Below are 24869 nucleotides of genomic sequence, written 5' to 3' on the forward strand. Positions count from 1 at the left end.
ATTTGTTAACCTGGTTTCTCAGGATCTTCTAAGATCCTCAAAAATTTTATCCAGATTGTTCCGAGAAGTAAGTTTATAGGAAGTCAAGGAACTCTCTACTTGTCCCTCAAATTCTGGTCAGGCATCTGTGTTCTGGATTTTTACAGTGTAGATGCCACTGTTGTCACATGATGCAATATTGAAGAATAAAGTTAGGGAAAAGGTATTTTATAACACTATCTTAAGCGATACTATTATAGACAGTATAAAGGTAATAAGTTACTCCGATTGCCCTTGGTCGACATGACTTTCTCTTTTCCTTTTCAACTTTATTTCCAGGCTTTTTGTCTATCCATTATTAGGCAGGGCTCACAGCTGACCAGATGTGTTTTGGCAGGTAATTTCCTCCGATTATGGCAGTTTAAACTATTTTGAATTTTATGTACATTATGTTGATGAGAACTGGATTGGTTGTTTAAGGCACTGAGATTCATCTCTAAATAAACCACTTTATTTCCTGCTAGAACATCCTTTTGCTAGTGTGAAGATATAAACATTATCAACTTGTATTAAAAAAAATATGTAGGCAAAATATGTTTTGAAAAATTGAAGGTGTTCTTTCTTATTAACAGAATGCATAAGAAGCATTAATGCATGATTATTAATGCTAATAGAGGAATGTAGAGAACATAATTTATAAAAAACAGAAGGTGCACTTTGGAATATGTTTTATTTTTATTATATTGGCACATGAAATGATGAAGCCACATGGTGAAAGTCTGGTTCTGGAGAAAGTGAAGGTTCTCATTTCCTTCCCGTGACCCACTGTATATCACCTTTCAAAATACTCAAAATAATACTTTGTGCTGGGTTCTAACTTAACTTGGTTAAACTTTCACCTAAGGCTATTTGTTAAGATACTGTTGAGAGTAAATAAAAGCAAAAAGAAATAACATAGGACTTAAGTGAACAAGAGAGGACCTATTCAGGTGATGTGGAAACCACATTTAGGGATAAGCAAAGATTGACTTTCTAGTGAAAGGCACGGGAAGAATTAACTGGCTTATTCCAAACAGAAGGCAGTTCTTTAGGAAGTATGCTTGAGGATATACTTGACAATAAATTCGACAGCTAGCATGGTCTCTTTACAAGTTGACTTTATCTGAGATTCTGGAAGGAGAAAACTAAATTTGCCTTTGTCTCGGAGCTCAAAGGCAAATGTATGTTTGATGCCCAGGTTGTAAGCCCAGTCTAAAGAAGAACCTGATGTCGGGTCTGTAAAACATAAGCAATAAATATTTAATTAGAAACAAATGTTAATGTTTTTCTTGAAATGGAAATTCACTGGGGTAAAATTAGCAATAAAAATAATTTCATGTACAGTTAATTGCAGTAATGAATGGGAGTAGTGGTCTGCATAGTATAGTGTCAAGTAAAAAATAACCATGGCTTTGGAATCCATCACACGTTTTAAATATGTGCTGCATTTTCAAAATTACATTTTGCTTGGATCATTTTGAGTCTAAGTTGAGTTTGTCTTCTGGGTGCACATTGTCGTAGATGGAGGTGGTCTGAGCAAATGCAAGCAGTTGAGGAGACCAGCTGAGAAGGGGTCACTGGCCACTGAAAACCCACCAAGGAAAACTACACAAACAAGCTATGCAAAGTTACATTCTTTCTAGTAGTTCAGGTCTCTTTCTATTCATGTTGCTAGGATAAACTATTTTATAGTTAAAAGACCAAGAAAGTTTAAATCAATTATTTTAAGGATATATTTAATCCCCTAATCCAACTTTTCCATGTCAACTTTTGTGAAATTTTACTAAGAATGTTATTTGTTAAAAAGACTGAGAATATAAACATCTAGAGGTTATATACATACAAGGTTTATACAACATACCTTACATACAGTGTATGTAAATACTGTAAAAGCATTTATGTATATTTTGATCTACATAATTGAAAAACTAATTTTTTTGTACATAAAATTACTTATGTTTTAGGAAAAGTAATGAGTTTGATACAAACATTTTAGATTTGAAAGATAAAAATTCAAAGCTGTGATGAAGAAAGAGAGAAGGAATATTTTGGTAGAGAGAGACAGGGTTGGCTTTCAAATTATTCAACAAATATTTATTAAAACCTTTCATATGTGCAGTGCACTTTACTTGGCACTGTGGAGGGTGGGTGGTGCAAGGGTACAAAGATGAAGAAGATGCTACTGGTGTCTTTGGAACTTACAGCTGGGAGAGAAGTCAACTATGCAAATCAACAGAGATGGGGCAGAATATAAAAGTACCATAGGAAAGGTACAGTATCTTGTGAAGATTTAAAGGAAGAAAGCAATTATGCTTGGTGAAGAGGATGGCGTTCATGCTCAATACCTGCTCAGATACCACCTTCATGATGGAGGTTGTATTTGGGGAGAGCCTTGAAGAAAGGCTAGTATTTTTCCAGATGGAGATTGAAGAAAAGCATTCTGGCCAGTGAAATACAAGCATGGAAAGCATGGAGGCATTTTTAGGGACCAGTGAGATATAGTTGGACTGGAAAATGGGGCAGTAAGAGTTCGTGGGCAAAGCTCAGAAAACCTACTAAAAAAGGAAAGATGTTTTGTTTGGCAGCACAGGAGAGAGACCAGTTAGGAGGTATTGTGAAGTGAAAGCCTGAACTAGTGTAGAGTCACCACACCGGGGAGAGAATAGGTGGGACTCTATGTAAGAAACGTTGGAATGGAAGAGTCACAGAATTTGATGAAAATGATTGAGATTTCAATCTGGGTAGTTGGAAAAAATCCACATGTTACTAACAGAAACAGGAACTCAGAGAGAGTAGTGATGGGGAAAAGAAAGGGTAAAGGAAGGAAGAAAAAAGATGTTTAGCATCATTCAGGCAAGGGATGGGTGCTTCCTGCTAGGGATCTGGGGACTGGCGGCAGAACATTGCAGAGCTGTTTGGGCTGGAGCAGTCAGATGAGTACGGTCAGATGTCCAGCCTTGGCAAAATGGAAGAGTCATGTCCAGCCCTGGGATAGAAGGCGGGGGGACCCCATGGGTGGGGCTTGTGCAGGGTCCTTGAGGCAATAGTTGGTCTCTGTGTGCCTTTTCCCCTCAGTCCTGTGCACAGCACCTACCAAATACATAGTGTTTGGCGCAGAAGGATATGTGAAGCCTGGGTACTGCATTGAAACGTGCGTTCGGAGGTGGGGAGGCTGGTAAAAGCCAGGGGTCGCTGCCACCTTTCTCTGATTTACTACGCTGTGGAGGAAGTAGCCTGGGAAAATGGATTTGAAAATTATTGGCAGAAGCATCATAGGTGAAACTGCCTTGCACACATTCAGGATTATTATGTCTTCTCGGTGGATTGATCCTTTTATCATTAATGTTCCTGTTTGTTTCTGGTAAGTTTCTTTGTTCTGAAATTTACTTTATCTGATGTTTAATATAGCCACTCCTACTTTGATTAATATTTGCATGGTGTATCTTTTTCCCAGCCTTTCAATTTCAACCTGTGTTATATATGAAGTGAGTTTCTTGTAGCCAGTGTATTGTTGAATCATATTTTTCTTAATCCACTCTGCCAATATCTGTCTTTTAATTAATATATTTAAGTAAATTATTGATATACCTTAAATCTGCCATCTTACTATTTGATTTTTGTTTGTTCCCTCTGTTTTTCATTCCTCCATTTCTCTTTTATTGCCTTATTGTTGGTTACATGAACATTTTTAGGATTCCATTTTGATTTATTTATAATAATGTTTTTGAGTATATCAGTTTGTTTAGTTTTCTTAGTGGTTGCTCTATGTATTACAATATACATACATGACTTATCACAATCTACTGGTATCAGTGTTTTATCATGTCAAGTAAGATATAGAGATCTTACTTGCATTTAGATTTTTTTCCCCTTCCCACTTTTTTTTTTTTTTTGCAGTACGCGAGCCTCTCACTGCCGTGGCCGCTCCCGTTGCGGAGCACAGGCTCCGGATGCGCAGGCCCAGCGACCATGGCTCACGGGCCCAGCCGCTCCGCGGCATGTGGGATCTTCCAGGACTGGGCACGAACCCGTGTTCCCTGCATCGGCAGGCGGACTCTCAACCACTGCGCCACCAGGGAAGCCCCCCCTTCCCACTTTTAAAATACAGTTGTCTTGATTACTTCTCTACATATATTAAACATCACATCAGATGGAATTATACTTTTTGATTCAATCATCATGAGGAGAAAGATAGTCTATTTATCCTTCATTCATCCACCCATCCATTCATTATTCATTCATTCATTCCCTAATCTATTGTTTTTCCTTCCTTTCCAGAGTTTCAAGCCTCTGTTACCATTTCTTTCTTATTTGGAGAGCTTTCCTTATCCATCTTTAAAGGGTAGGTCTGTAGGTGACAGATTCTCTTAGTTTTCCTTTGTCTGAGAATATCTTTATTTCCTCTTCATTTCTGAAGGATATTTTTTGCTGAATATAGAATTAATGATTGATAGTTCTTTTAGCCCTTGAAAAATGTTATCCCTTCCTTTTGGCCTTCCACGTTTTCAAATGAGAAATCTGCTGTCATTTGAATTGTTTTGCCCCTTCTAGATTGTTTCTCTCTCATTGCTTTCAAGAGTTTTTACTTTGTCTTTAGTTTTCAGAACTTTAATTATGGTGTGGCTTGATGTGAGTTTCTTTGAACTTATTCTGTTTGTGGTTCACTTGGTTTCTTGAATACATTGGTTTATGTTTTTAGGAAATTTGGGAAATTTCAGTCTTTATTTCTTCAAATTTTTTTTCCAGCACTATTCTCTTTCTCCTCTCCTTCTGAGACTTTGATGATATGAATGTTTGATCATTTGTTATTATGCCACAGGTCCCTTAGGCTTTGTTTATATATTTTTTCAATTTGTTTTCTCTCTTCAGACTGGATAAGTTCTATCTTCAAGTTAACTGATTCTTCCCTCCATCATATTCATTCTGCTATTGATCCTCTCCAGTGAGTTTTTAAAATTTAAGTTACTGTGTTTTTCAGTTCTATAATTTCCATTTGCTTCCTTTTGATACCTTGCATTTCTTTTCTTTTTTTTTTTTTTTGGCGGTACGCGGGCCTCTCACTGTTGTGGCCTCTCCCGTTGCGGAGCACAGGCTCCGGACGCGCAGTCTCAGCAGCCATGGCTCACGGGCCCAGCCGCTCTGCGGCATGTGGGATCCTCCCGGACCGGGGCATGAACCTGTGTCCTCTGCATCGGCAGGCGGACTCTCAACCACTGCGCCACCAGGGAAGCCCGATACCTTGCATTTCTTTGATGAGATTTTCTGTATTATCATTTGTTTCAAGCCTATCTGTAATTGCTTGTTGAAGCATTCTTATGATGACGATTTTAGAATTCTTGTCAGATAATTCCAACACCTAAATCATCTCAGTGTTGGCATCTGTCAGTGTCTTTTCTCATTCGAGCTGTGCCTTTCTTTACTTTTGGCATAAGTGATTTTTGATTATATCCTAGACACTTTGGCTATTATGATAAACCTTAAATTTTAACGGAAGTCTACTTTAGCAGGCAGTCACCCTGTTCAGGTTTAGCATGCAGGCCCTGGTCTTCTTTAGTGACTTCTGGTTCCAGTGTCAATGTAGTTTTCAGAGCCTTTGCATTGCTGTTTTCGTCTAGTTGGTTCCCGTGGTGCTGCTGGGCTCCCACTGATCCCTGCAGGTAACTGCTGCATGGGTGAAAGGTGATTTCCTAGCTGGGCCACCCCGGCGCCTCTAGGTGGCAAATGCAGGCTCCAGCCTGTGAGGATAGAGAGTACTTCCCTGATGAGGAAAGCAGCAGAAGGAAGAGGAGGGGCCTGAAGAGACAACCTTGTGGAATATCTGCGTGATACCTATTTTTGGGAAAATATCTGCTTTTAGAGGCAGTCAGCAGAGACGAAGTGGAAAAGAAGGAGGAGGAGGCAAACCAGGTGAGTTTGGTGTCAAGGAAGCCAAGGGAATGGCAAGAAGAAGGTATATCAACAAGGGCCAATGTTGCAGGGAGTTTGTGGAGCATGTGAGCTGAGATAAATATTCTGGCTTCAGTGATCAAGAAGGCTGCCATTTTTAGCAAGAGTTGAGTTTAAGTTCATTAGTAAAAAAGAACATAAGAGGTCTGTAGCAGTGGAGGTAGGATAAATAGGAATTGTGTCTTGCATGATGGTTTAGAGTGTGCTAGACATTTCAATAAATGTGGCCAGTTTCTAGCTGTACCAGCCCTCCATTTGCAGTTAAGTAAACTGCTGTAATTTCAAAGAGTTAAAGAATATTGATATTTCATTTTGAAAAATTTACTTTATGAGAAATTTCTCATTAAGATTAATAGTGGTGATTGAGAATTTATGTAATTTGTGATTTTTCATAATTGTGTGATGTTATTGAGTGTAATACATTTTCTTTTATGATACCGCTTTCTGTATCTTCGAAACCTTAAATTTGCAAACAAAAACTATATTAAGACATAAAATAAATACAACATTGAAAGACTTTTACTTGTAAGAATATATTATTATACAACTTAATTTGTTGAACATGCTGCTTAGCCTTTTATTTATCTCCATCTATACCCACTAAAATATGTGTATATATTTATAGAATATAATAACAATCACTTGCTAAATACCAGGCACCCTTCTAAGTGCTTTATGTACGCTAACTCATTTCATTAATTCTTATCACAACCTTATGATTTAAGTACCAATTGCTGTTTTACAGAAGAGGAAATCTTGGCACAGAGAGATGAAGCAATTTACTCAAAGACAACATAGCTAGATGTGTAAAATAGATAGGTGACAAGGATATACTGTATAGCACAGGGAATTGTAGCCATTATCTTATAATAACCTAAAATAAACTATAATCTGCAAAAATACCGAATCACTATGTTGTACACCTGAAACTAATATAATATTGTAAATCAACTACACATCAATTAAAAAAAAAAGATACATAGCTAGTAAGTGATTGAGTCAGGAATCAAACCCAAGCTGCATGTCTTCAGAGTTTGCGTGACTAACCATTGTACTGTACTACCTACCATATATGTCAATCTATAGTCCTCTCAATAAAAAGTCTTAATTGAGTTCTACAAGATAATTTTTTTTGTTAACGTTTTCTTAAAATGTTGACAATAAGAAAAAAATTTCCTACTCCTTTCAAGGTACATGAAGTGCAAGGAACTGACTGTAATACAGTCAAAACAAGTCAAGATAAAACCGAACTGAGCTAACACTCTTGTTTCATCCCAAAGAAATCCACGTAAAGTGACACTGGTGACTTAACTTCTATGTTTTTAAAAAAATATTATTGATAGGCATTGAACATAATAACATGCACTTTTATGTCAACAAGAGTGGAAATTCTGTTTGAAGCAAGAGCTGAAGTAGAGATGCATGGGCATGAACTGAAATATTTACTTTGCACTTCTGTTGTCCTTAGTATAATTTCAGCTAGAATGTCTTAGTGGATAGATAGTGGGTGTTGAGCTACAAATTCGGGGTCTTGATTTTCTCCTTTTCAAAATGTAGAGTAGTAAAGAGTATAGAAAACAGTACAGAGTTGAGAAACAAGAGCAGCTCTAGCGATTTTGATGTGTGGGGAAGGCAACAAGAAAGGCACTTTGAAATTAACTTTTTTTTTTTACAGCTTTATTGGAGTATAATTGCTTTACAATGATGTGTTAGTTTCTACTTTATAACAAAGTGAATCAGTTATACATATACATATGTTCCCATATCTCTTCCCTCTTGCGTCTCCCTCCCTCCCACCCTCCCTATCCCACCCCTCCAGGTGGTCACAAAGCACCAAGCTGATATCCCTGTGCTATGCGGCTGCTTCCCACTAGCTATCTGTTTTACGTTTGGTAGTGTATATATGTCCATGCGACTCTCTTACTTTGTCACAGCTTACCCTTCCCCCTCCCCATAGCCTCAAGTCCATTCTCTAGTAGGTCTGTGTCTTTATTCCTGTCTTACCCCTAAGTTCTTCATGACATTTTCTTTTCTTAAATTCCATATATATGTGTTAGCATACGGTATTTGTCTTTCTCTTTCTGACTTACTTCACTCTGTATGACAGACTCTAGGTCTATCCACCTCATTACAAATAGTTCAATTTCATTTCTTTTTATGGCTGAGTAATATTCCATTGTATATATGTGCCACATCTTCTTTATCCATTCATCCGATGATGCACATTTAGGTTGTTTCCATTTCCTGGCTATTGTAAATAGAGCTGCAATAAATATTTTGGTACATGTCTTTTTTTGAATTATGGTTTTCTCAGGGTATATGCCCAGTAGTGGGATTGCTGGGTCATATGGTAGTTCTATTTGTAGTTTTTTAAGGAACCTCCATACTGTTTTCCATAGTGGCTGTACCAATTCACATTCCCACCAGCAGTGCAAGAGTGTTCCCTTTTCTCCACACCCTCTCCAGCATTTATTGTTTCTAGATTTTTTGATGATGGCCATTCTGACTGGTGTGAGATGATATCTCATTGTACTTTTGGTTTGCATTTCTCTAATGATTAATAATGTTGAGCATTCTTTCATGTGTTTGTTGGCAGTCTGTATACCTTCTTTGGAGAAATGTCTATTTAGGTGTTCTGCCCATTTTTGGATTGGGTTGTTTGTTTTTTTTGTTATTGAGCTGCATGAGCTGCTTGTAAATTTCGGAGATTAACCCTTTGTCAGTTGCTTCATTTGCAAATATTTTCTCCCATTCTGAGGGTTGTCATTTGGTCTTGTTTATGGTTTCCTTTGCTGCGGCAAAGCTTTGAAGTTTCATTAGGTCACATTTGTTTATTTTTGTTTTTATTTCCATTTCTCTAGGAGGTGGGTCAAAAAGGATCTTGCTGTGATTTATGTCATAGAGTGTTCTGCCTATGTTTTCCTCTAAGAGTTTGATAGTTTCTGGCCTTACATTTAGGTCTTTAATCCATTTTGAGCTTATTTTTCTGTATGGTGTTAGGGAGTGATCTAATCTCATACTTTTACATGTACCTGTCCAGTTTTCCCAGCACCACTTATTGAAGAGGCTGTCCTTTCTCCACTGTACATTCCTGCCTCCTTTATCAAAGATAAGGTGACCATATGTACGTGGGTTTATCTCTGGGCTTTCTATCCTGTTCCATTGATCTACCTTTCTGTTTTTGTGCCAGTACCATACTGTCTTGATTACTGTAGCTTTGTAGTATAGTCTGAAGTCAGGGAGCCTAATTCCTCCAGCTCTGTGACTCATAGATGGATGATATTAATGATACAAGCTACTTGATTCCTATCAATTCAGTGAACTATTCTTGCTAACTGGGAACTATCTTCAGTTATTTCTAAGATGGTAAAGGATTGGCTATGCTGTCAATATGCAGATGTAAGTATTTCACAATCTTTCAATATCAATTTTTGTGCCATCTAAATATTGCTGCTTCATGGCAAAATAGTTGGTATACAATTTGACTCTGGTCTGGAATGCTGATTTTTGACCCTGTTCTGCCCCTAAGTGATGAAATCTTTCTGTATCTCAATTTCATAGTCTATAAATGAGGGATTTAGCTTATATCAGTGGTTCTCAACCCTCGTTTCATCTTAGAATCACTTTGACCACTTAAAAAAATTCAAGTGCCTGGGCCCCACCAGGGACTAATGGAATCGAATCTCTGGGTATAAGACCTGATCATCTGCATATTTTAAAAGCTCCTCAGATAATGCTAATTGGAAGTCAGGCTTGAGAACCATGAATTAGATAATTTCCTAGGTTTCCTCCTGGTTTCAAGTTTTATGCTTTTAACTTATTTTTTATTTGGTTCAAAGTGCAAACATATTTTTCTGGAGGTCAGAGATCTCTACACAATTTGGGTTTTAAAAATGCTCCCTCAGTCCTTTTCTTCTGTCTCCATCAAATCAAAGAGAGAAAAATACTGGTAAATGTTAGATGCGTCCCCCAAATCCTGGAACTTGTTAAATGACAATTAGAATATTGGAATGACTAAACTTTAATTGTGGGGTGCTCCTATTTTCTTTTCTTACCAAGTGCTTTGTTACTGCCTGCTTCGTGTGAATGTTTGATTAACATTTAATCAGGTGCTTTATTAAAGCAGTCACTCCTAAAAGTTTTGAACATCTATCAAGCTGCTGTAGCCCCATGTGGAAGAGACAATTCTTTCTAAATCTGAATTGCTTAAAAAATCTTATAATACAATAAAATAAAATAAAAGAGTTAAAAATACTACTACAGAGTTGTATAGAATAGTAATTCCTCTTTATCCTCCCATATTGAAAGTGACACATGATAGCATGGAACTATGTTATCTTTAGTGATTTCCTGCTCCCAGTTAGAATGTAACTCTTTGAAAGTAGTCATTGTGTCTTCACTCTTTTCACCTATCTCTCAAAGCTCCAAGTGCTGGACTATTAGGTGGGTGCTCCATAAATTCTTGCTTATTAAATGATTGTGATTCAGTGCAAATGCATAGCTCTAATATGCTCATAATTTGCATATATATGCTAATATACATCATGTATATACATGTGCGCATGTGTGTGTGTGTGTGTGTGTATATATATATATATATATATATATATATAGAAAGTGAGAGTAATAATCCTTTGGTGCCCTAGCTGCCATTTGCAAAGTTTTCTCCTGTTTGGAACCCTTTGTTCTTTGCTGCCAAGAAAATCTGTGTGTTTTTCCTCCTTACGATGTAGGAATTCCTCTTACATCATATCTGGGTGGCTTATCTGGCCCTGCTATTTCTCAGTATCCACTAAGTAGGCCGCCATTTTAAACTGGTGTCCTAGTCTGTCCTTTGGTCCTTTACTTTGCTTACTTTTGTCCACTTATGTAGCTGGGTATATCACCTGTTTTGAAATCTTGTCATCCACTTGTATGTGGAATGAATCCCTGGCCTGGCTATGTTGCAGCAGATCTATCTGGATGCTGGTGATCGGCTGTGTCACTGTACTTTCTCTTCTGCCCTTTAAAGCACACAACTGGTTGATATGTGATTGCTGATGAATGTTCTCTACGAATGGATTTTTTTTTTTTTTTTTTTTTTTTTTTTTGCGGTACGCGGGCCTCTCACTGCTGTGGCCTCTCCCATTGCGGAGCACAGGCTCCGGACGCGCAGGCTCAGCAGCCATGGCTCACGGGCCCAGCCGCTCCACAGCATGCGGGATCTTCCCGCACTGGGGCATGAACCCGTGTCCCCTGCATTGGCAGGCGGACTCCCAACTACTGCACCACCAGGGAAGCCCACTTGTCTGTTTAAGTCATTTTTCTAATTCCACCAAAGGAACCTCCAGTAAATAGGCTCTAGAAGTTGTTTGTGATGACTAAAGCATTTTCAAATTCCATAGCAGTTGTTGAGGGTGTAGACTTCTAGTTACAGTTTATTTTTTCAGCTTGGATTAGGGAAGTGGTTTATGAGGTATGGCCAGGTAGAGTTATTGAGTGGAATCCACAGATGCACATATTTATTTTTTCAATCCACACATTCTAAAAGTATCATGGAAATAATCAGTTGTATTTGGTGGTGGTGAGTTGTTGCATGAAATGTTAAAAGTTAAACAGCAGTCTTCATGCTAAAAATGTTGGATATCTTGGCTCTAGAGAGTGATACAGGCTAAATCAAGTCTAATTTTGTTGTGGTTTCAATCCACATTCACACCTTTTTGACAAGTCAGGACACCATTTTCTTTGGCCAAGTTTATGAGAATTAATTCTGTTATTGTTCCCTGCCCCATACTAGATATTGTATGATCTGAGAGGAGTTCTGAAGTGTAATCCTTGCTTTTGAGGAATTAAATTTTGTTAGGAAGTTAAGGTTTTGTGAGCAGTTTCATTGGAATTTCCTGTAAAGTTTGGCGCTAAGAACTTAAACTTGGAAACAGTTTGGAGAAAAGGCGAGTTTTACTAAAGAATTTCCAAACTAAGATCAGTGGGATCTGAGGAGAAATAGTCTCACTTCCCAGGGTCTGAATTAATGGTCTTTGGTGAAAACTAAATGAATTTATTTCTATTGCTTGAAAACAGAAATCCCTAGTTATTTTAGCTGCAAAAACCAAATGGGAAAGCAGTATGCGCAGTGGTCAAGATCACGGACTCGGTTTTGTTAGAACCTGGGATTGAATCCCAGTTAAGCTAGTTGCAAGTACTGCACACCTCATCGAACATTGTGAGGAGTAACTGAGATTGTGAAAATCAAGGGCTGAGCACAGTGCCTGACTTGTAAGAAATCTATGTCAATAATTAAAAAATGCAAAGACAAAGAAAGTCTAAAAATAGTGAAGATTAAGAAGTGGTGCTCAGACACTAAAGCAAAAGCAGCAGAACTAGGACCTTGTGACCTCCTTTCTTAATCCACCATGTAGATTTCGGTTGAACACAGTAGGAAGGGGCTGGTGAGAGGGACAGGAGACTGGCTTTACGCGAGCAGAGTGGCTGAAACTGTGGGCCTACTCGTTTTACCCCTAGGAGCTAGGGAAAAGACTGTGCTTGCATAGGGACAAGGCCAAGGAAGAAAGAGTCCAGTCAGAGTTAAATGGTTAAAAAAAAAAGAATTGACTCTGCCCCAGTTAATTCTTGTTAGTTCCTGTGAGGATAAAATGGTGGTGGTAGTGGTGGTAGAGAATAGGATGATGAAGGAATTAAACTGTAAATTTGTCTTGTTGTAGTAATTACTTCTGTCGACCTTGTAGCCTTGTAAAAGTTCAGTATAACGTGTTTCTAGAAAAATCTTATCCCCCCCAAAAGGGTGGAATCTGTCTCCTAGATTCACGTATAATTCAGAATCTTCTGTTAAAACCAAAGTTTAAATTAGCATCCAAGATGTTTTAATCCTAACTTACAAATTGTATAACTTTCTTTAATGTCTTTAAAAGAGAATTAGGGGAAGTGACGCAATAAATAATAGGAAAAATGTACAAATGGTCGATGCTGTTGGACCACAGGTGTGGAGTGGGTTCATACTGAGTTGATAGGACATCAGTGCCAATCTTTGCAACTTTGGCCTGGAGAGAAAGGGAAGTAGGAGTGGGATAACTGGATACCATGTGAATGCTGTTAATTCACTGGAGATTAAAAAAAGTTGATTTTACTGGTTATTTGGCATTTGAAGATCAAAATAAAATAAATGAGTGAGAAATTTATTTTCAGTAAGATACACGTATTGTCATTGTGAGGCCTTCTAAATGTGAAATCAGTTATGTACAGTAATATCATAGCTCGTGTTTCTATCCTTTCTTCATACTCACTCTTCTTTCCTCTCTCCCTCCCTCCTTTTCTTCCTTATGACTTCTGACCTTCCTTCTAAAAAAACATATTCTTTCTTTTTCCTCTCAGATTTTTTTTTGGCTTCAGATATTTGTCTCTCTCAAAGTCAGTTTCTCCCATGTTCCTCCGTCCTCGGTCTTCATAGGTTCCGTACCACCATATGTCTTTCTCCACATATGATTTTAGTATGCCAAGGGAAGAAAGGTGCTTGACTCCTTTTTAAAGTACTTCTGTTTAAACTAGAGTTTTTCTTCTTGAGTGGCAGCTTATGACCTTTAATACACAATAGTGTTTTGTGCTATGGGAATGATTATTGGAATTCATTTTAATGGAATATAGTCACTAACATTTTTGTACTCTAGTGAAGATTTTGTTTAGTCTACATGTATAATGTATATAACCAAAAAGTAAGTTTTTTTCTTAATCAATTTCGTTGCTGTGTAAGAACACTTAACTTTACTCAGAATGCTTTGTTTTGTATATTTGTATTTTTTTAATCTATAATACCATTTTCCTAAGGGTAGATTGAATTGCATTGCTGTACCTTTGCATTAAATTAATAAAACTCATGGGTTCAGATTCTCAACTAGATAGATTAAATAAATGGCTCTTTGGGCCACATATTGCTTGTATACTTGTTGTATATAAACAGTAGGTTTTAATGACTGGTTCAAATCTTTGCTCCCACTCAGAATTGAATGCTGAAAACAATTGACTCAAGTCAGAAAGGCAATTGTAACCTCTAAAAAATTAAAAAAAAATTTGTGAGGCAGTATTTGAATCACAGCTTTTATTTTTTCTAGAGCAATTAAAAAATTTATCCCTCATACGCAGAATTTTTTTTTAAAATCTAACATGATCAAATAGTTTTCACAGAAAGGAAAAGAATGCTTAGTGGATCATAGTTTTGGAGAGAGTATGTTTTTAGTGCAGAAGCTTCACAATCATTCAAAATTTCTTTCCTTGGTTAATAAAAGAATTAATGTAATTTCTAAGTTGATCAGAAGGATAAAAATACAATTGCTCTCCTTAAATCTGGTGTCTCAGTGACAGGAATAGCAGATGTTTTTGCTATTGTCTTAGGCTTTTGCTGTGTATGGTTTTATGTTATGACCCATGGTAAATATTTAACTAGGCAACATCTGTGTGGAAATGGAATTCTACTCTGGTAGCCTAGACCTTTCTTCGTACTGGCTTTATCTTAGAATCATATCAAAAGATTCTATTACCTATGTACTTTTATCACATGAAAAAAATTAACCTAAGGTTATGGTTTTAACTCTAAGGTAGACTTCATTAGTTCTCTTCTTTGGTATTCAAATGTGAAATTTTTTCAAGATAACCCAAGTTGTTAATGATGAACAGACTGAAAGTCAATGGTGGTGTCAGTGCATAAACCACAGGCTTTTCCTACATACCAGTTCCTCGTGGTTGGGTGGCAGTTCCGATGTATATCCGTAGGGAAACAATAGCATCTGGGAGTAGGAATGGAAGGTAAGGTAAGCCTTGATTGATTTTCGGTGGCTTCGAATGAAGTCAGTGACAGCTTTGGTATCTTTCTCAGACTCTGGTGCAGGGCCCCATAGATCTCCCGACATGGGTCCTTGGTGTGAGGGAAAGCTGCAGAGGACATGGAGGGATGAGATCAGAATCCGCTCCCCATCAGTACAGCCCTTACTTCGTTTGACAGGGATTCACAAAATGTTTTTAACATTTTAGTCTCCCAGGTTTACAGGGCTGCCTCAGTGTCCCTGCAGACTAACTCTGTACGCATAACTCAAGAGTATAACAGAGTTAGCCCACTTGAATATTCTTATTCTTAGCCTTGTTTATTTTCCCTCCGTTTCCCAGGGTCACAGGAATAACGCATCAGAAGCAGCCCAGGGCCTGGAGTCAGTTCCAATTCAGCCTCAGCTCTAACTCATTGGAGACTGCTGTACGTTACCTTCCCTGAGCCTGAGTTTCTTTAACCTGTTTCAGTAGGCAGCTTTCACTTAGGGATACGTGCTATTATCATATTCATTATGGCAGAATAGAATTAGATGCTGAGGTGGTATTTTCAACAAAGTTAGATGAAGAAGAAATTTATGAATTGGGATAGTGGCAATTTCTCTTTGAATGTATGTAATGATAAAGTAATAGTTGTGTAGCAGCTGCAGCATCATCTGATGTAGCAGGCCTCTGCTTATCATTGCTTTTTCCTGCAACGTTTTCACTTTCTTTGCCCCAGATGTTTCTTTTCACTACACATCTGAAGAACTACCTATATGTTGGTTCTAACCACTGGTATTTCTCAAATTTTATCAGATCAGGAAGAGGAGGGACCTGAGATCTCTGTTCAGATTATCAGAATTTCTGGATTGTGCCTGATTTTTAGCAAGCTAGATATATTGAGTAAGAGATTGTTTGATAAACAGCCCTACCTCCTACTTCCACCCATTCAACAAAACATTCATAATACTTCTATGGTAGTGATGATTATCTTTCATTTTTTAGATTAGAAAATTAACACTTAGGGAATACCTATCTTTACTGAATAAGTAGGTAGTTTAACTAAATTCGATGTCTAAACACTCTTTAGAGCTATTTCCCTTGAGATCTTGTCTGCTACTCACAGTTCCATGAGACATTAAAGTTCCTATTGAGGTCAGTTCCAATGCATTTGGAACGTTGGTTCTTGGAACGATTTTTTCTCCACATGCGGTCCTGCAGTATTGAATGATGAAAGTGTTTACACAAGCTCAGTTAGCATTTTTCAATTTGATCATTTCAGATTCTCCCTGCAGGTGTCTACAGCTTTATTTGAAATTTATCTAGTTAACCTGAGACCCATTATATAAAGAAAAAAAAAATTTTTCTTATAACTTGTAATATTTTCAGAAATGTTTTTTATATTAATAGTTTAAGGCCTTGATAAAAAATTCAGTTAGTTTTAAAAACTGTTGATTAGTTCTGAGTATTAAAAAATGATCAATTTTGTTCTGAAATTACCTATAATTTGAATTTACCCTTCGTTACATCTTTCACCATTTATAGATTCAGATATAATACAGGCCAAATTGTGATTGTTGGAGCATAATTTTCAGAAAATAACTTTTTGTGATAGTATCTGTCTGAAATCTCAAAATCTTATTTAGCAACAGCAGGGTATAAAGAATTCTCTTAAAAGACAGGTATCTGTGTCACTCTTTTATTTATTTTTTGATACAATTATTCCACTGCAGATTCTGTCCCAAATTGATGGAATACAATGATTTTGTTTTGAAATCATTATGTTCAGAATGTCTCTAAATGACTTTTACTCTTAGCTAGAAATACTTTTGCCATATTGTATAATATACATTTCCTTTATAATTAGTGCTTTATTTCATTTTTCTGCATTACTAGCTTCAGCAGCGGAAATTTCATATTATTTTAAGAACTCTTGCGTAACCAGGAAATCATGCTTTCCTTAGTTGAAACTGAGTTTTTAAAAATATACTTTTCTGAACTGGAATTGATTAACCAAACCTTAAACTTAATGCGTAACACTCAATGTGCATGAAAGTCGGTAAATAATATATTACCTAAATGCAAACGAGACTACAGAGCAGTACCTGTCTCCGTGACCAAATATATCCATCAACATTGAACACAGGAAGAACATAAAAATTCATTCGGTCCAGGAGTTTGGTCATAATTTTGTTTTTACCATAAGTTTTGGTTGCCTGTAGGGGTAGGAAAAAATTAAGCTATTGGTACAAAGTTTAGCTACCGTGTGGAAAGCTGTGGTTATAATTGTAATGACTACCACTCCTTAAGTTCATTTGCCCGTCACATGATTTAAAACGTATTTCCCCTAAACTGCATAAAGATAAATAACCCATATATATGACAGAAAAAAATGACACTTATTCAGACTAGTGAAATTAATTGAACTAAATATTCTTTGAAGGATCATTTAATTATCAAGACTTGTAGCATTCCAAATGTAGCATGCAAGATATGTTTTATGGAAAGAAGAGAGGCCAAGTGAAAAATTAGCAATGCAACTTGTTTCAAATAGATTCTTTTCCTCACATCTTTCGGTAAATATATATTGAATTTGTAAGCATAAGAATATGTAGATATTGGGGAGGATTCATGAATTAATTATAAGTAGGATTAAAGGAAAAACACCTTGTTAATAAAAAAATTAGAGCATTTAGATTGACCAATCAACTTGTTTTCTCACATCAGATGGAAATTTCTCTAATTATCTGGACTTTCTATGGCTACCTAAAATCTCTCATTATTCTTGGAAAATCTCTTCCAGGTATATCTGTACTGGAGCCAAGACATTTCTTGTAGCCCTATCTTGTGTGTTCCTTTATGGCTTACGTAAGCGAGCTTATTACTTAAGTAAGCTGAGCTCTCGGCCCTCAGCTGGAAGAACTAAAACAACTGCAGGGATAAATGAGTTCTACTGGCAGATTCATTCCTAGTGAAAAGTATCCTTGCCCTGAAAGCAGTTGTGATGTCATATTCCAGCAGCATGATGTGTGCAAAAGCTGGCAGAGAAGAGAAGGTTAAAAGATAGTAGGAGTCAGAATACAATAGGCATAGAATGAGAAGAACAACAAACTTATAAAGTGGATTTACTTTTTTTAAAAAATGAGTCATTTTTCACTTGGAAAGGAAATTTAAGCATGAAAATTCCAAATGTGTGCATAGCCAATTCAATATCTAAACAGGAACTAATGTTCTGTGCTTTGAACTCACTGAAGAAAGGCCAAGTTTGTAGGTTGTAATATAAAGATAGTTTCAGATTTCCCATACTTAACTATAGGAAAAACCATATTGTAGCCAAAAATTGTTTTTTTAGTTTTATAAACTGTCAGCTGGAGTTCAAGAAGTTTAAAGGAAGGTGTCAATTTTATAAAAACCTCAATGATGAGTAAGATCCAGAGCATTTATTTCCTGACAGCACCAAATGTGGGCTCTTCTTGTTAAGAGGAACTGCACTCATTTGTAAAGGGGTGTTGCCACTCAGTGAAGTGATGGAGACTTGACAGTCAAAGGAGAATTGTGTGACTGTTCCAATTGATTTACCTGATAGACAAACCACTGGCAGAATGCTGGGGAGATCCATTCTCGTGCATGAATGCCACAATCCATAAAAATAGCCTTTCTTCTTTCATCCTTTTCCCCAATCTTTTAAAAAATAAATTTGATATATTATTTTACATGAACTTACACACTGATCTCTTGTTGTCCAAATACTCATTCATAGTATCAGAGCGATTCTTTCACCTGTCTTCTGTTGAATGAGTAACTGTGTATGCACATATTTTTCTTAGGGAGGACCATGGCATGTATCCTTAAAATGCATAATTCATAATCTATTTCATAGTATATTTTTCAAAAAATTTTCTTAGTGTCAGAGTTGCTTTTAGGGTTTAAAAAAATCACAATCTATTGTTATTTTATTGCTAACATCGTTTGGCCTGAGAAAAAGATTAAAGTTGCTTCTGTTTCTGCCATTTCCTTTTGTTTTTCATACTTCATAAACATGATGTTTAGCCTGGAGTGGAAAAGATTTTGTAGTTGTGTTTGCAGTGGGGAGGAGGGTTAGTGGCTGCATATTTGAAGAACTGTCATTTTAGAGAATTTAGATTTGTTTTGAGTGATTGGAGAGCATGAATGGATGGGAAATCAGGGTAAGGAAGGGCTTCTCAGTTATTAAGGGGATGCTTTAGGGAGCAATGTCTTTGGATGTACAGAAATCCAGTAGCAGCTGAATGGCAATTGTCAACTCGGTCATAGAAGGGAATTCCCTATCAACACAGAGTTGAAATGCCTCACTTACTGTACTGGGATCCTATGATTATATGATTCTTCAGTTTATTTTCTTCCTGACATTTAGTCAACAGTTTCACTGAATTTTAATGGATGGAAAACTGTTTTATACACCAGGGACATCATAAACTCTTGTTATAAAGATATGGGATAAGAAACTTGTCTGGTTTTGTCCACTGTGTCTGTCAGGTGGTTTATCCAGGAACTTTCTTGTTCTACGTAAAACCACCTGGCACTTCTAATCTTGAATGGATGTCTAGAGCTTATATGTTCTTCAAAGAAATAAGACTTTTTATTGTCTAAAAATTAGCTAGTTGTGTCACAAAGTAACTCTTACATTCATATTTTTCAACAATAGTAAGAATCTGTAGTTCTTAAATTACTTTTACCTTGAGAACATACAGTGGATTATCTTCAACAGTGGTTCCAATTTTAATACGAGAGACCATTTTAGGATGCTTATGTATCATTTTTTCAGTCCAAGCAACAATCTTAAGAACAAAAACAATTTTGAGAGATTAGAATAAAAGAAAACTAAAAGACAACAAATGTTGAGGGTGACGTTTTTCTTTTTGGAAGTGCAGGCATTTTATACTATACCTTGTCCCAGTTATTGTATTTTGCATAGCTGTGCCTGCCTGGGATATCTTCTTTGACATTAAACTGTTTCTCAACCTCTTCTTGTACATCGTGAATCAAGATTCTGTTTGACAGGGGGAATGATAAAATACACATTTACTGGAGAAAGAAAAACAGTTATCTTTCATTCGCAGAAATTTTCTCTTCCTTCATCTCTATCTTAGATCAAGTTTACCTTGTTTCTTCTTTATTCTTTAACCGTGTCTTTTAGATCTGTCATGTGTCTGGCTTCCAATCTTCCCATTTATCTAGAGTTGTGCTGTTCTTGCTGATTGACTGATTGAGTGTAGAGGAAGAACATAAATGAGGTATACTCTTAATTTGAGTTTATTTAGCACATGAGACCAAGTACTGCTCATGAATATTGATTCCCATTAACATCACTGACAAGCACATTATTATGCATATTATATCTAACTCACTGTATGCTTGGCTTTTGACCTAGGATGAATCTGGGATTTCTTTGAAAAAAATTATGACAACAAATTTGGAATCAGGTGGGGCATGTTGCACTAAAACTCACATGAAGTCTGAGAAGTTTGGAAGTTATATTCTGGGTTGTCTCTACAGACAAAATTAAGTGTCTTAAGCTCTAAAGAGGGTATGTGGCTTTTGCTCCACCTGCATTAATAGAAGTAGAGGAACCAGGGAAAAGAGAGATTTTATGGTCTCAGAGGTTGATTTGTAGCATACGGCAGTATTAATTAGTCACAGGAAGCTTGTATCTAAGAATATTTTTAGACTTACACATATCAATTTAGCTCTTGTGATAACAGCAGCAAAAGAAAATCGTGTGAGACCTTTCCACAAACGCAGCTGCATGAAGACATCAGAATGGTAACAGATTGTTGCTGATAAAGACTAGAAATTAGGCCTAAGGCTGGAAATTAAGAACTACGGCCAGATGTTATTTTCACGAGCCCTTCCACTAACCAGCAGCCAGGTTGAAGTAGATGAAACCAAATTACTTTCTCTCAGATATTATTTTAGCTCTCCAAGATTTGCTTAATTTGTTAAAAATTGTTCCTAAATATAGGTGAAAGGATAAATAATTATCCCTGAGAATTTAATGGTAGAAATGGCTGTTTACTGAGTCTTTCTTATGTACCGGGCACTCTGTTCAGCATGTTATTTACATTTTTCACTTAATCTTTACATCAACACTCTTAATTGGGTACCATTATAACTCCCATTTTTATAGAGGTTAGGTAGATTTCCAACATGGATATAACTAAAATACAGAAGTTGGGATTTGAGCTTAGAGATGTATGACTTCAGTACTCTAGCTAAACCACATACAGCAGTGCCTCCATCACAAGGAGTGAAATCCCTGGGTATTGCTGTCAGATCTATAGTCTTCTTAGTCTACTGAGGCTTGTGCAAGGTTTGCCCAGTTGACCAGCTCTCCAGGAAGCCTGAGTCCCAAGATCAGAGAGCTGGTAAGTTCAGAGAAGAGGCAAAATGAATCCTATGTTGACAATTTCAAGACTCCCTCCTTCTGCTGCTTTTAGAGAGTAAAAAAGAAGGAATGAAGATTGCTTTGGCAATATGTGGTCTTTTGTGGGTACATATAAATTTTAGGATTATTTGTTCAGGTTCTGTGAAAAATGTCATGGGTGTTTTGATAGGGATTGCATTAAATATGTAGGTTGATTTGAGTAGTATGGCCATTTTAACAATATTAATTCTTCTAATCCAAGAGCATGGGATTTGTATCATCTTCAATTTCCTTCATCAGTGTTTTATAGTTTTCATAATATAGGTTTTTCACCTCCTTGGTTAAGTTTATTCTCTGGTATTTTATTCTTTTTGATGAGATTTTAAACAGAATTTTTTTTTTTACTTTCTCTTTCTGATAGTTCATTATTAGTGTATAGAAAAGCAACAGATTTTTACATGTTAATCTTGTATCCTGCAACTTTGTTGAATTCATTTATTAGTTCTAATAGTTTTTGGATAGAGACTTTAGGGTTTTCTATGTAAAGTATCTTGTCATCTGCAAATAGTGATAATTTTACCTCTTCCCTTCCACTTTGGATGACTTTTATTTCTTACTCTTGTCTGATTGCTGTGGCTAGGACTTCCAATACTATGTTAAATAGAAGTGGCAAGAGTGGACATCTGTGTCTTGTTCCTAAATTTAGAGGAAGGGCTTTCAGCTTTTCACCTAGCTTGAACCCAAGCTTGGATTTGTAATAAATGGCTTTTATGTTGAGATATATTCCCTTTATACCTACTTTGATGAGAGGTTTTATCATGAATGGATGTTGAATTTTGTCAGATGCTTTTTCTGCATCTATTGAGATGATCATGTGATTTTTTATTCTTCCTTTTGTTAATGTGGTGTATCATATTGATTGATTTGTGAATAGTGAACCATCCTTGCATCTCTGGAATAAATCCCACTTGATCATGGTGTATGATCCTTTATATATATTGTTGGATTCAGTTAGCTGGAGGTATCACTCTCTCTGACTTCAGACTATACTACAAAGCTACAGTAATCAAAACAGTAGAGTACTGGCACAAAAACAGACACATAGATCAATAGAACAGAATAGAGACCCCAGGAATAAATATATGTACCTATGGTCATTAATCTGTGACAAAGGAGGGAAGAATATATGAAAGGAGGGAAGAATATATTGAAGAGACATTCTCATCTCTTCAGTAAGTGGTGCTGGGAAAACAGGACAGATACATCTAAAATAGTGAGATTAGAACATTTCCTCACTCTATATACAAAAATAAACTCAAAATAGATTAATGATCTAAATATAAGACCTGAAACCATAAAACTCCTACAAGAGAACATAGGAAGAACAGTCGTTGACATAAATTGTAGCAATATTTTTTTGGATCTGTCTCCTTAGGTAAAAGAAGCAAAAATAAACAAATGGGACCTAATTAAACTTAAAAACTTTTGCACAGCAAAGGAAACCATCGAGAAAACAAAAAGACAACCTACTGAATGGGAGAAAATATTTGCAAATTATATGACCGACAGGGGGTTAATACCCAAAATGTATAAACAGCTCATACAACTCAATTATAAAAAAAAAAACAACCCAATCAGAAATTGGACAGAAGACCTGAAAAGACATTTTTTCAGAGAAGAAATATGGATGGCTAACAGGCACATGAAAAAGATGCTCAACATTGCTAGTTATTAGAGAAATGCAAATCACAACAACGAGAAATGCAAATCACCTCACACTTGTCAGAATGGCCATCATCAGAAAGTCTACAAATAACAAATGTTGGCGAGAATGTGGAGGAAAGGAAACCCTCCTACACTGTTGATGGGAATGTAAATTGGTGCAGCCCCACTATGGAAAACAGTATGGAGGTTCCTCAAAAAACTGAAAATAAAACTACCATATGATCCAGCAATTCCACTCCTGGGTATATATCCAGAAAAAACAAAAACACTAATTTGAAAAGATACATGCACCTGAATGTTCATAGCAACACTATTTACAATAGCCAAGATATGGAAGCAACCCAGGTGTCCATCAACAGACAGATGGATAAAGAATACGTGGTGTGTGTGTGTGTGTGTACACACACACACACATACATATACAATGGAATATTACTCAGCCATAAAAAAGAATGAAATTCTGCCATTTGCAACAACATGGATGGACCTAGAGAATATTATGCTTAGTGAAATAAGTCAAACAGAGAAAGAGAAATACTGTATGATATCACTTATTTGTGGAATCTAAAAAAATAAAGCAAGCAAATATATATATATAGCAAAACAGAAACAGACTCACAGATTTAGAAAACAAAATAGTGGGGAGAGGGATGTAGAGAGGGAAAAGATAGGGGTATGGGATTAAGAGATGCAAACTACTATACATAAGAATAGATAAGCAGCAAGAATATATTGTACAGAACAGGGAATTATAACCATTATTTTATAGTAACTTTTAATGGAGTGTCTTCTGTAAAAATACTGAATCACTATGGTATCCACCTGAAACAAATATAATATTGTACTCAAGTGTACTTCCATAACAAAAAGGAAGGAATGGAGAACTGTGTGCCAGTATATGTGACTGCCATGAGCTTCGGGGTATGTGTGTGTGTGTGTGTGTGTGTGTGTAACTGTAGTGGGGAAGGATGTTTCAGGGAGGCAGAGTCATTGTTATGGTGTCTTATAAGCCGGTCTGGACTGCGTTTCCCCCATGCCCACATTCCTGCAGGATAGGGTCTACTCAAAAAGCATGATTTCAGGTTTCTACAGGATCTCATTTGTCTCCAGTAACTCCCTAATTGGGTTACTTTGTATCATACTTGGCACTTATCAACATGGATTTCCCCCAGCATTTGAGGCATACCTCTGTGTTGGGTAATAAACTTTAAGACACTAATTTATTCAGTAGGAGGGAAAAGGTGCAGCTGATGATAGTCTCTAGTTATCCCCTGTTGCACAGTGTGTGCGCATGTGTGTGCACATGCTCATGTAAGCACATGTATAAGTGGTCTTTCCTCCACTTGCATTAATAAAAGTAGTAAAGGAACCAGCCAAAGAACATTATATGGTCCCAGCCAATCTTCATGAAACCCCTATGAAACATCATTTTAAAGATGAAGAAAATGAGATGGAGAGAAGTTAAATGCACTGTCAATGTTGAATACCTAATGCATTGCTTAAATGGGACTAGATTCAGACACCTTCACTCCAGAATCTACATTCTTATCTACCACACTCTTCTGCTTTCCACCATGACCAACATCTCTTTGACATTTGTATCAGGTATTAACAATACCCATTTTATTCTTGGGTAAGGAATATATAAAAATGTGGAGCAGAAGGAAAAATGAATAGGATGAAACACTAGAATGATTTATTTGATTGAAATACTTATTTGATAGAACCATGCATATACTTGGAATATGGATTTTTATTTGACTGAACATTATTAGGTAATTAGACATTAATATGAAGTGTTGATGATCAGTTTGGTATAGATCTCTTCCACATTTCTCACATAATCTTATGTGGGTCTTAATAAGATTTTACTTAATTGTATCATTTGAGTTTTACTATTATATTAGTTGTTGTTTCCTGAATTACCTTTCATTAACAACTCTTTATTTTCTAATTTTAACTTTTGATCAAAGAAGAGATAATCTAA

The 24869-nt window shown here is 36.5% G+C and overlaps 1 protein-coding gene across 1 annotated transcript in view; it reads right to left on the reverse strand.

Annotated features, from left to right (window-relative positions):
* Positions 1–1066: 1066 nt before the first annotated feature.
* The window catches only part of CPA3 (carboxypeptidase A3), a 30069-nt gene continuing 6266 nt past the window's right edge, over positions 1067–24869 (reverse strand). Inside the window, 10 exon segments of the mRNA XM_060297624.1 lie at positions 1067–1254; positions 12916–12946; positions 12948–13001; positions 14682–14845; positions 14848–14883; positions 15879–15969; positions 16860–16970; positions 18334–18435; positions 19470–19571; positions 19681–19783. Of these exon segments, the coding sequence (XP_060153607.1) occupies positions 1067–1254; positions 12916–12946; positions 12948–13001; positions 14682–14845; positions 14848–14883; positions 15879–15969; positions 16860–16970; positions 18334–18435; positions 19470–19571; positions 19681–19783 (982 nt within the window).

Source organism: Globicephala melas, chromosome 4 (genome assembly GCF_963455315.2).
Source record: "Globicephala melas chromosome 4, mGloMel1.2, whole genome shotgun sequence".
Classification (NCBI taxonomy): Eukaryota; Metazoa; Chordata; class Mammalia; order Artiodactyla; family Delphinidae; genus Globicephala; species Globicephala melas.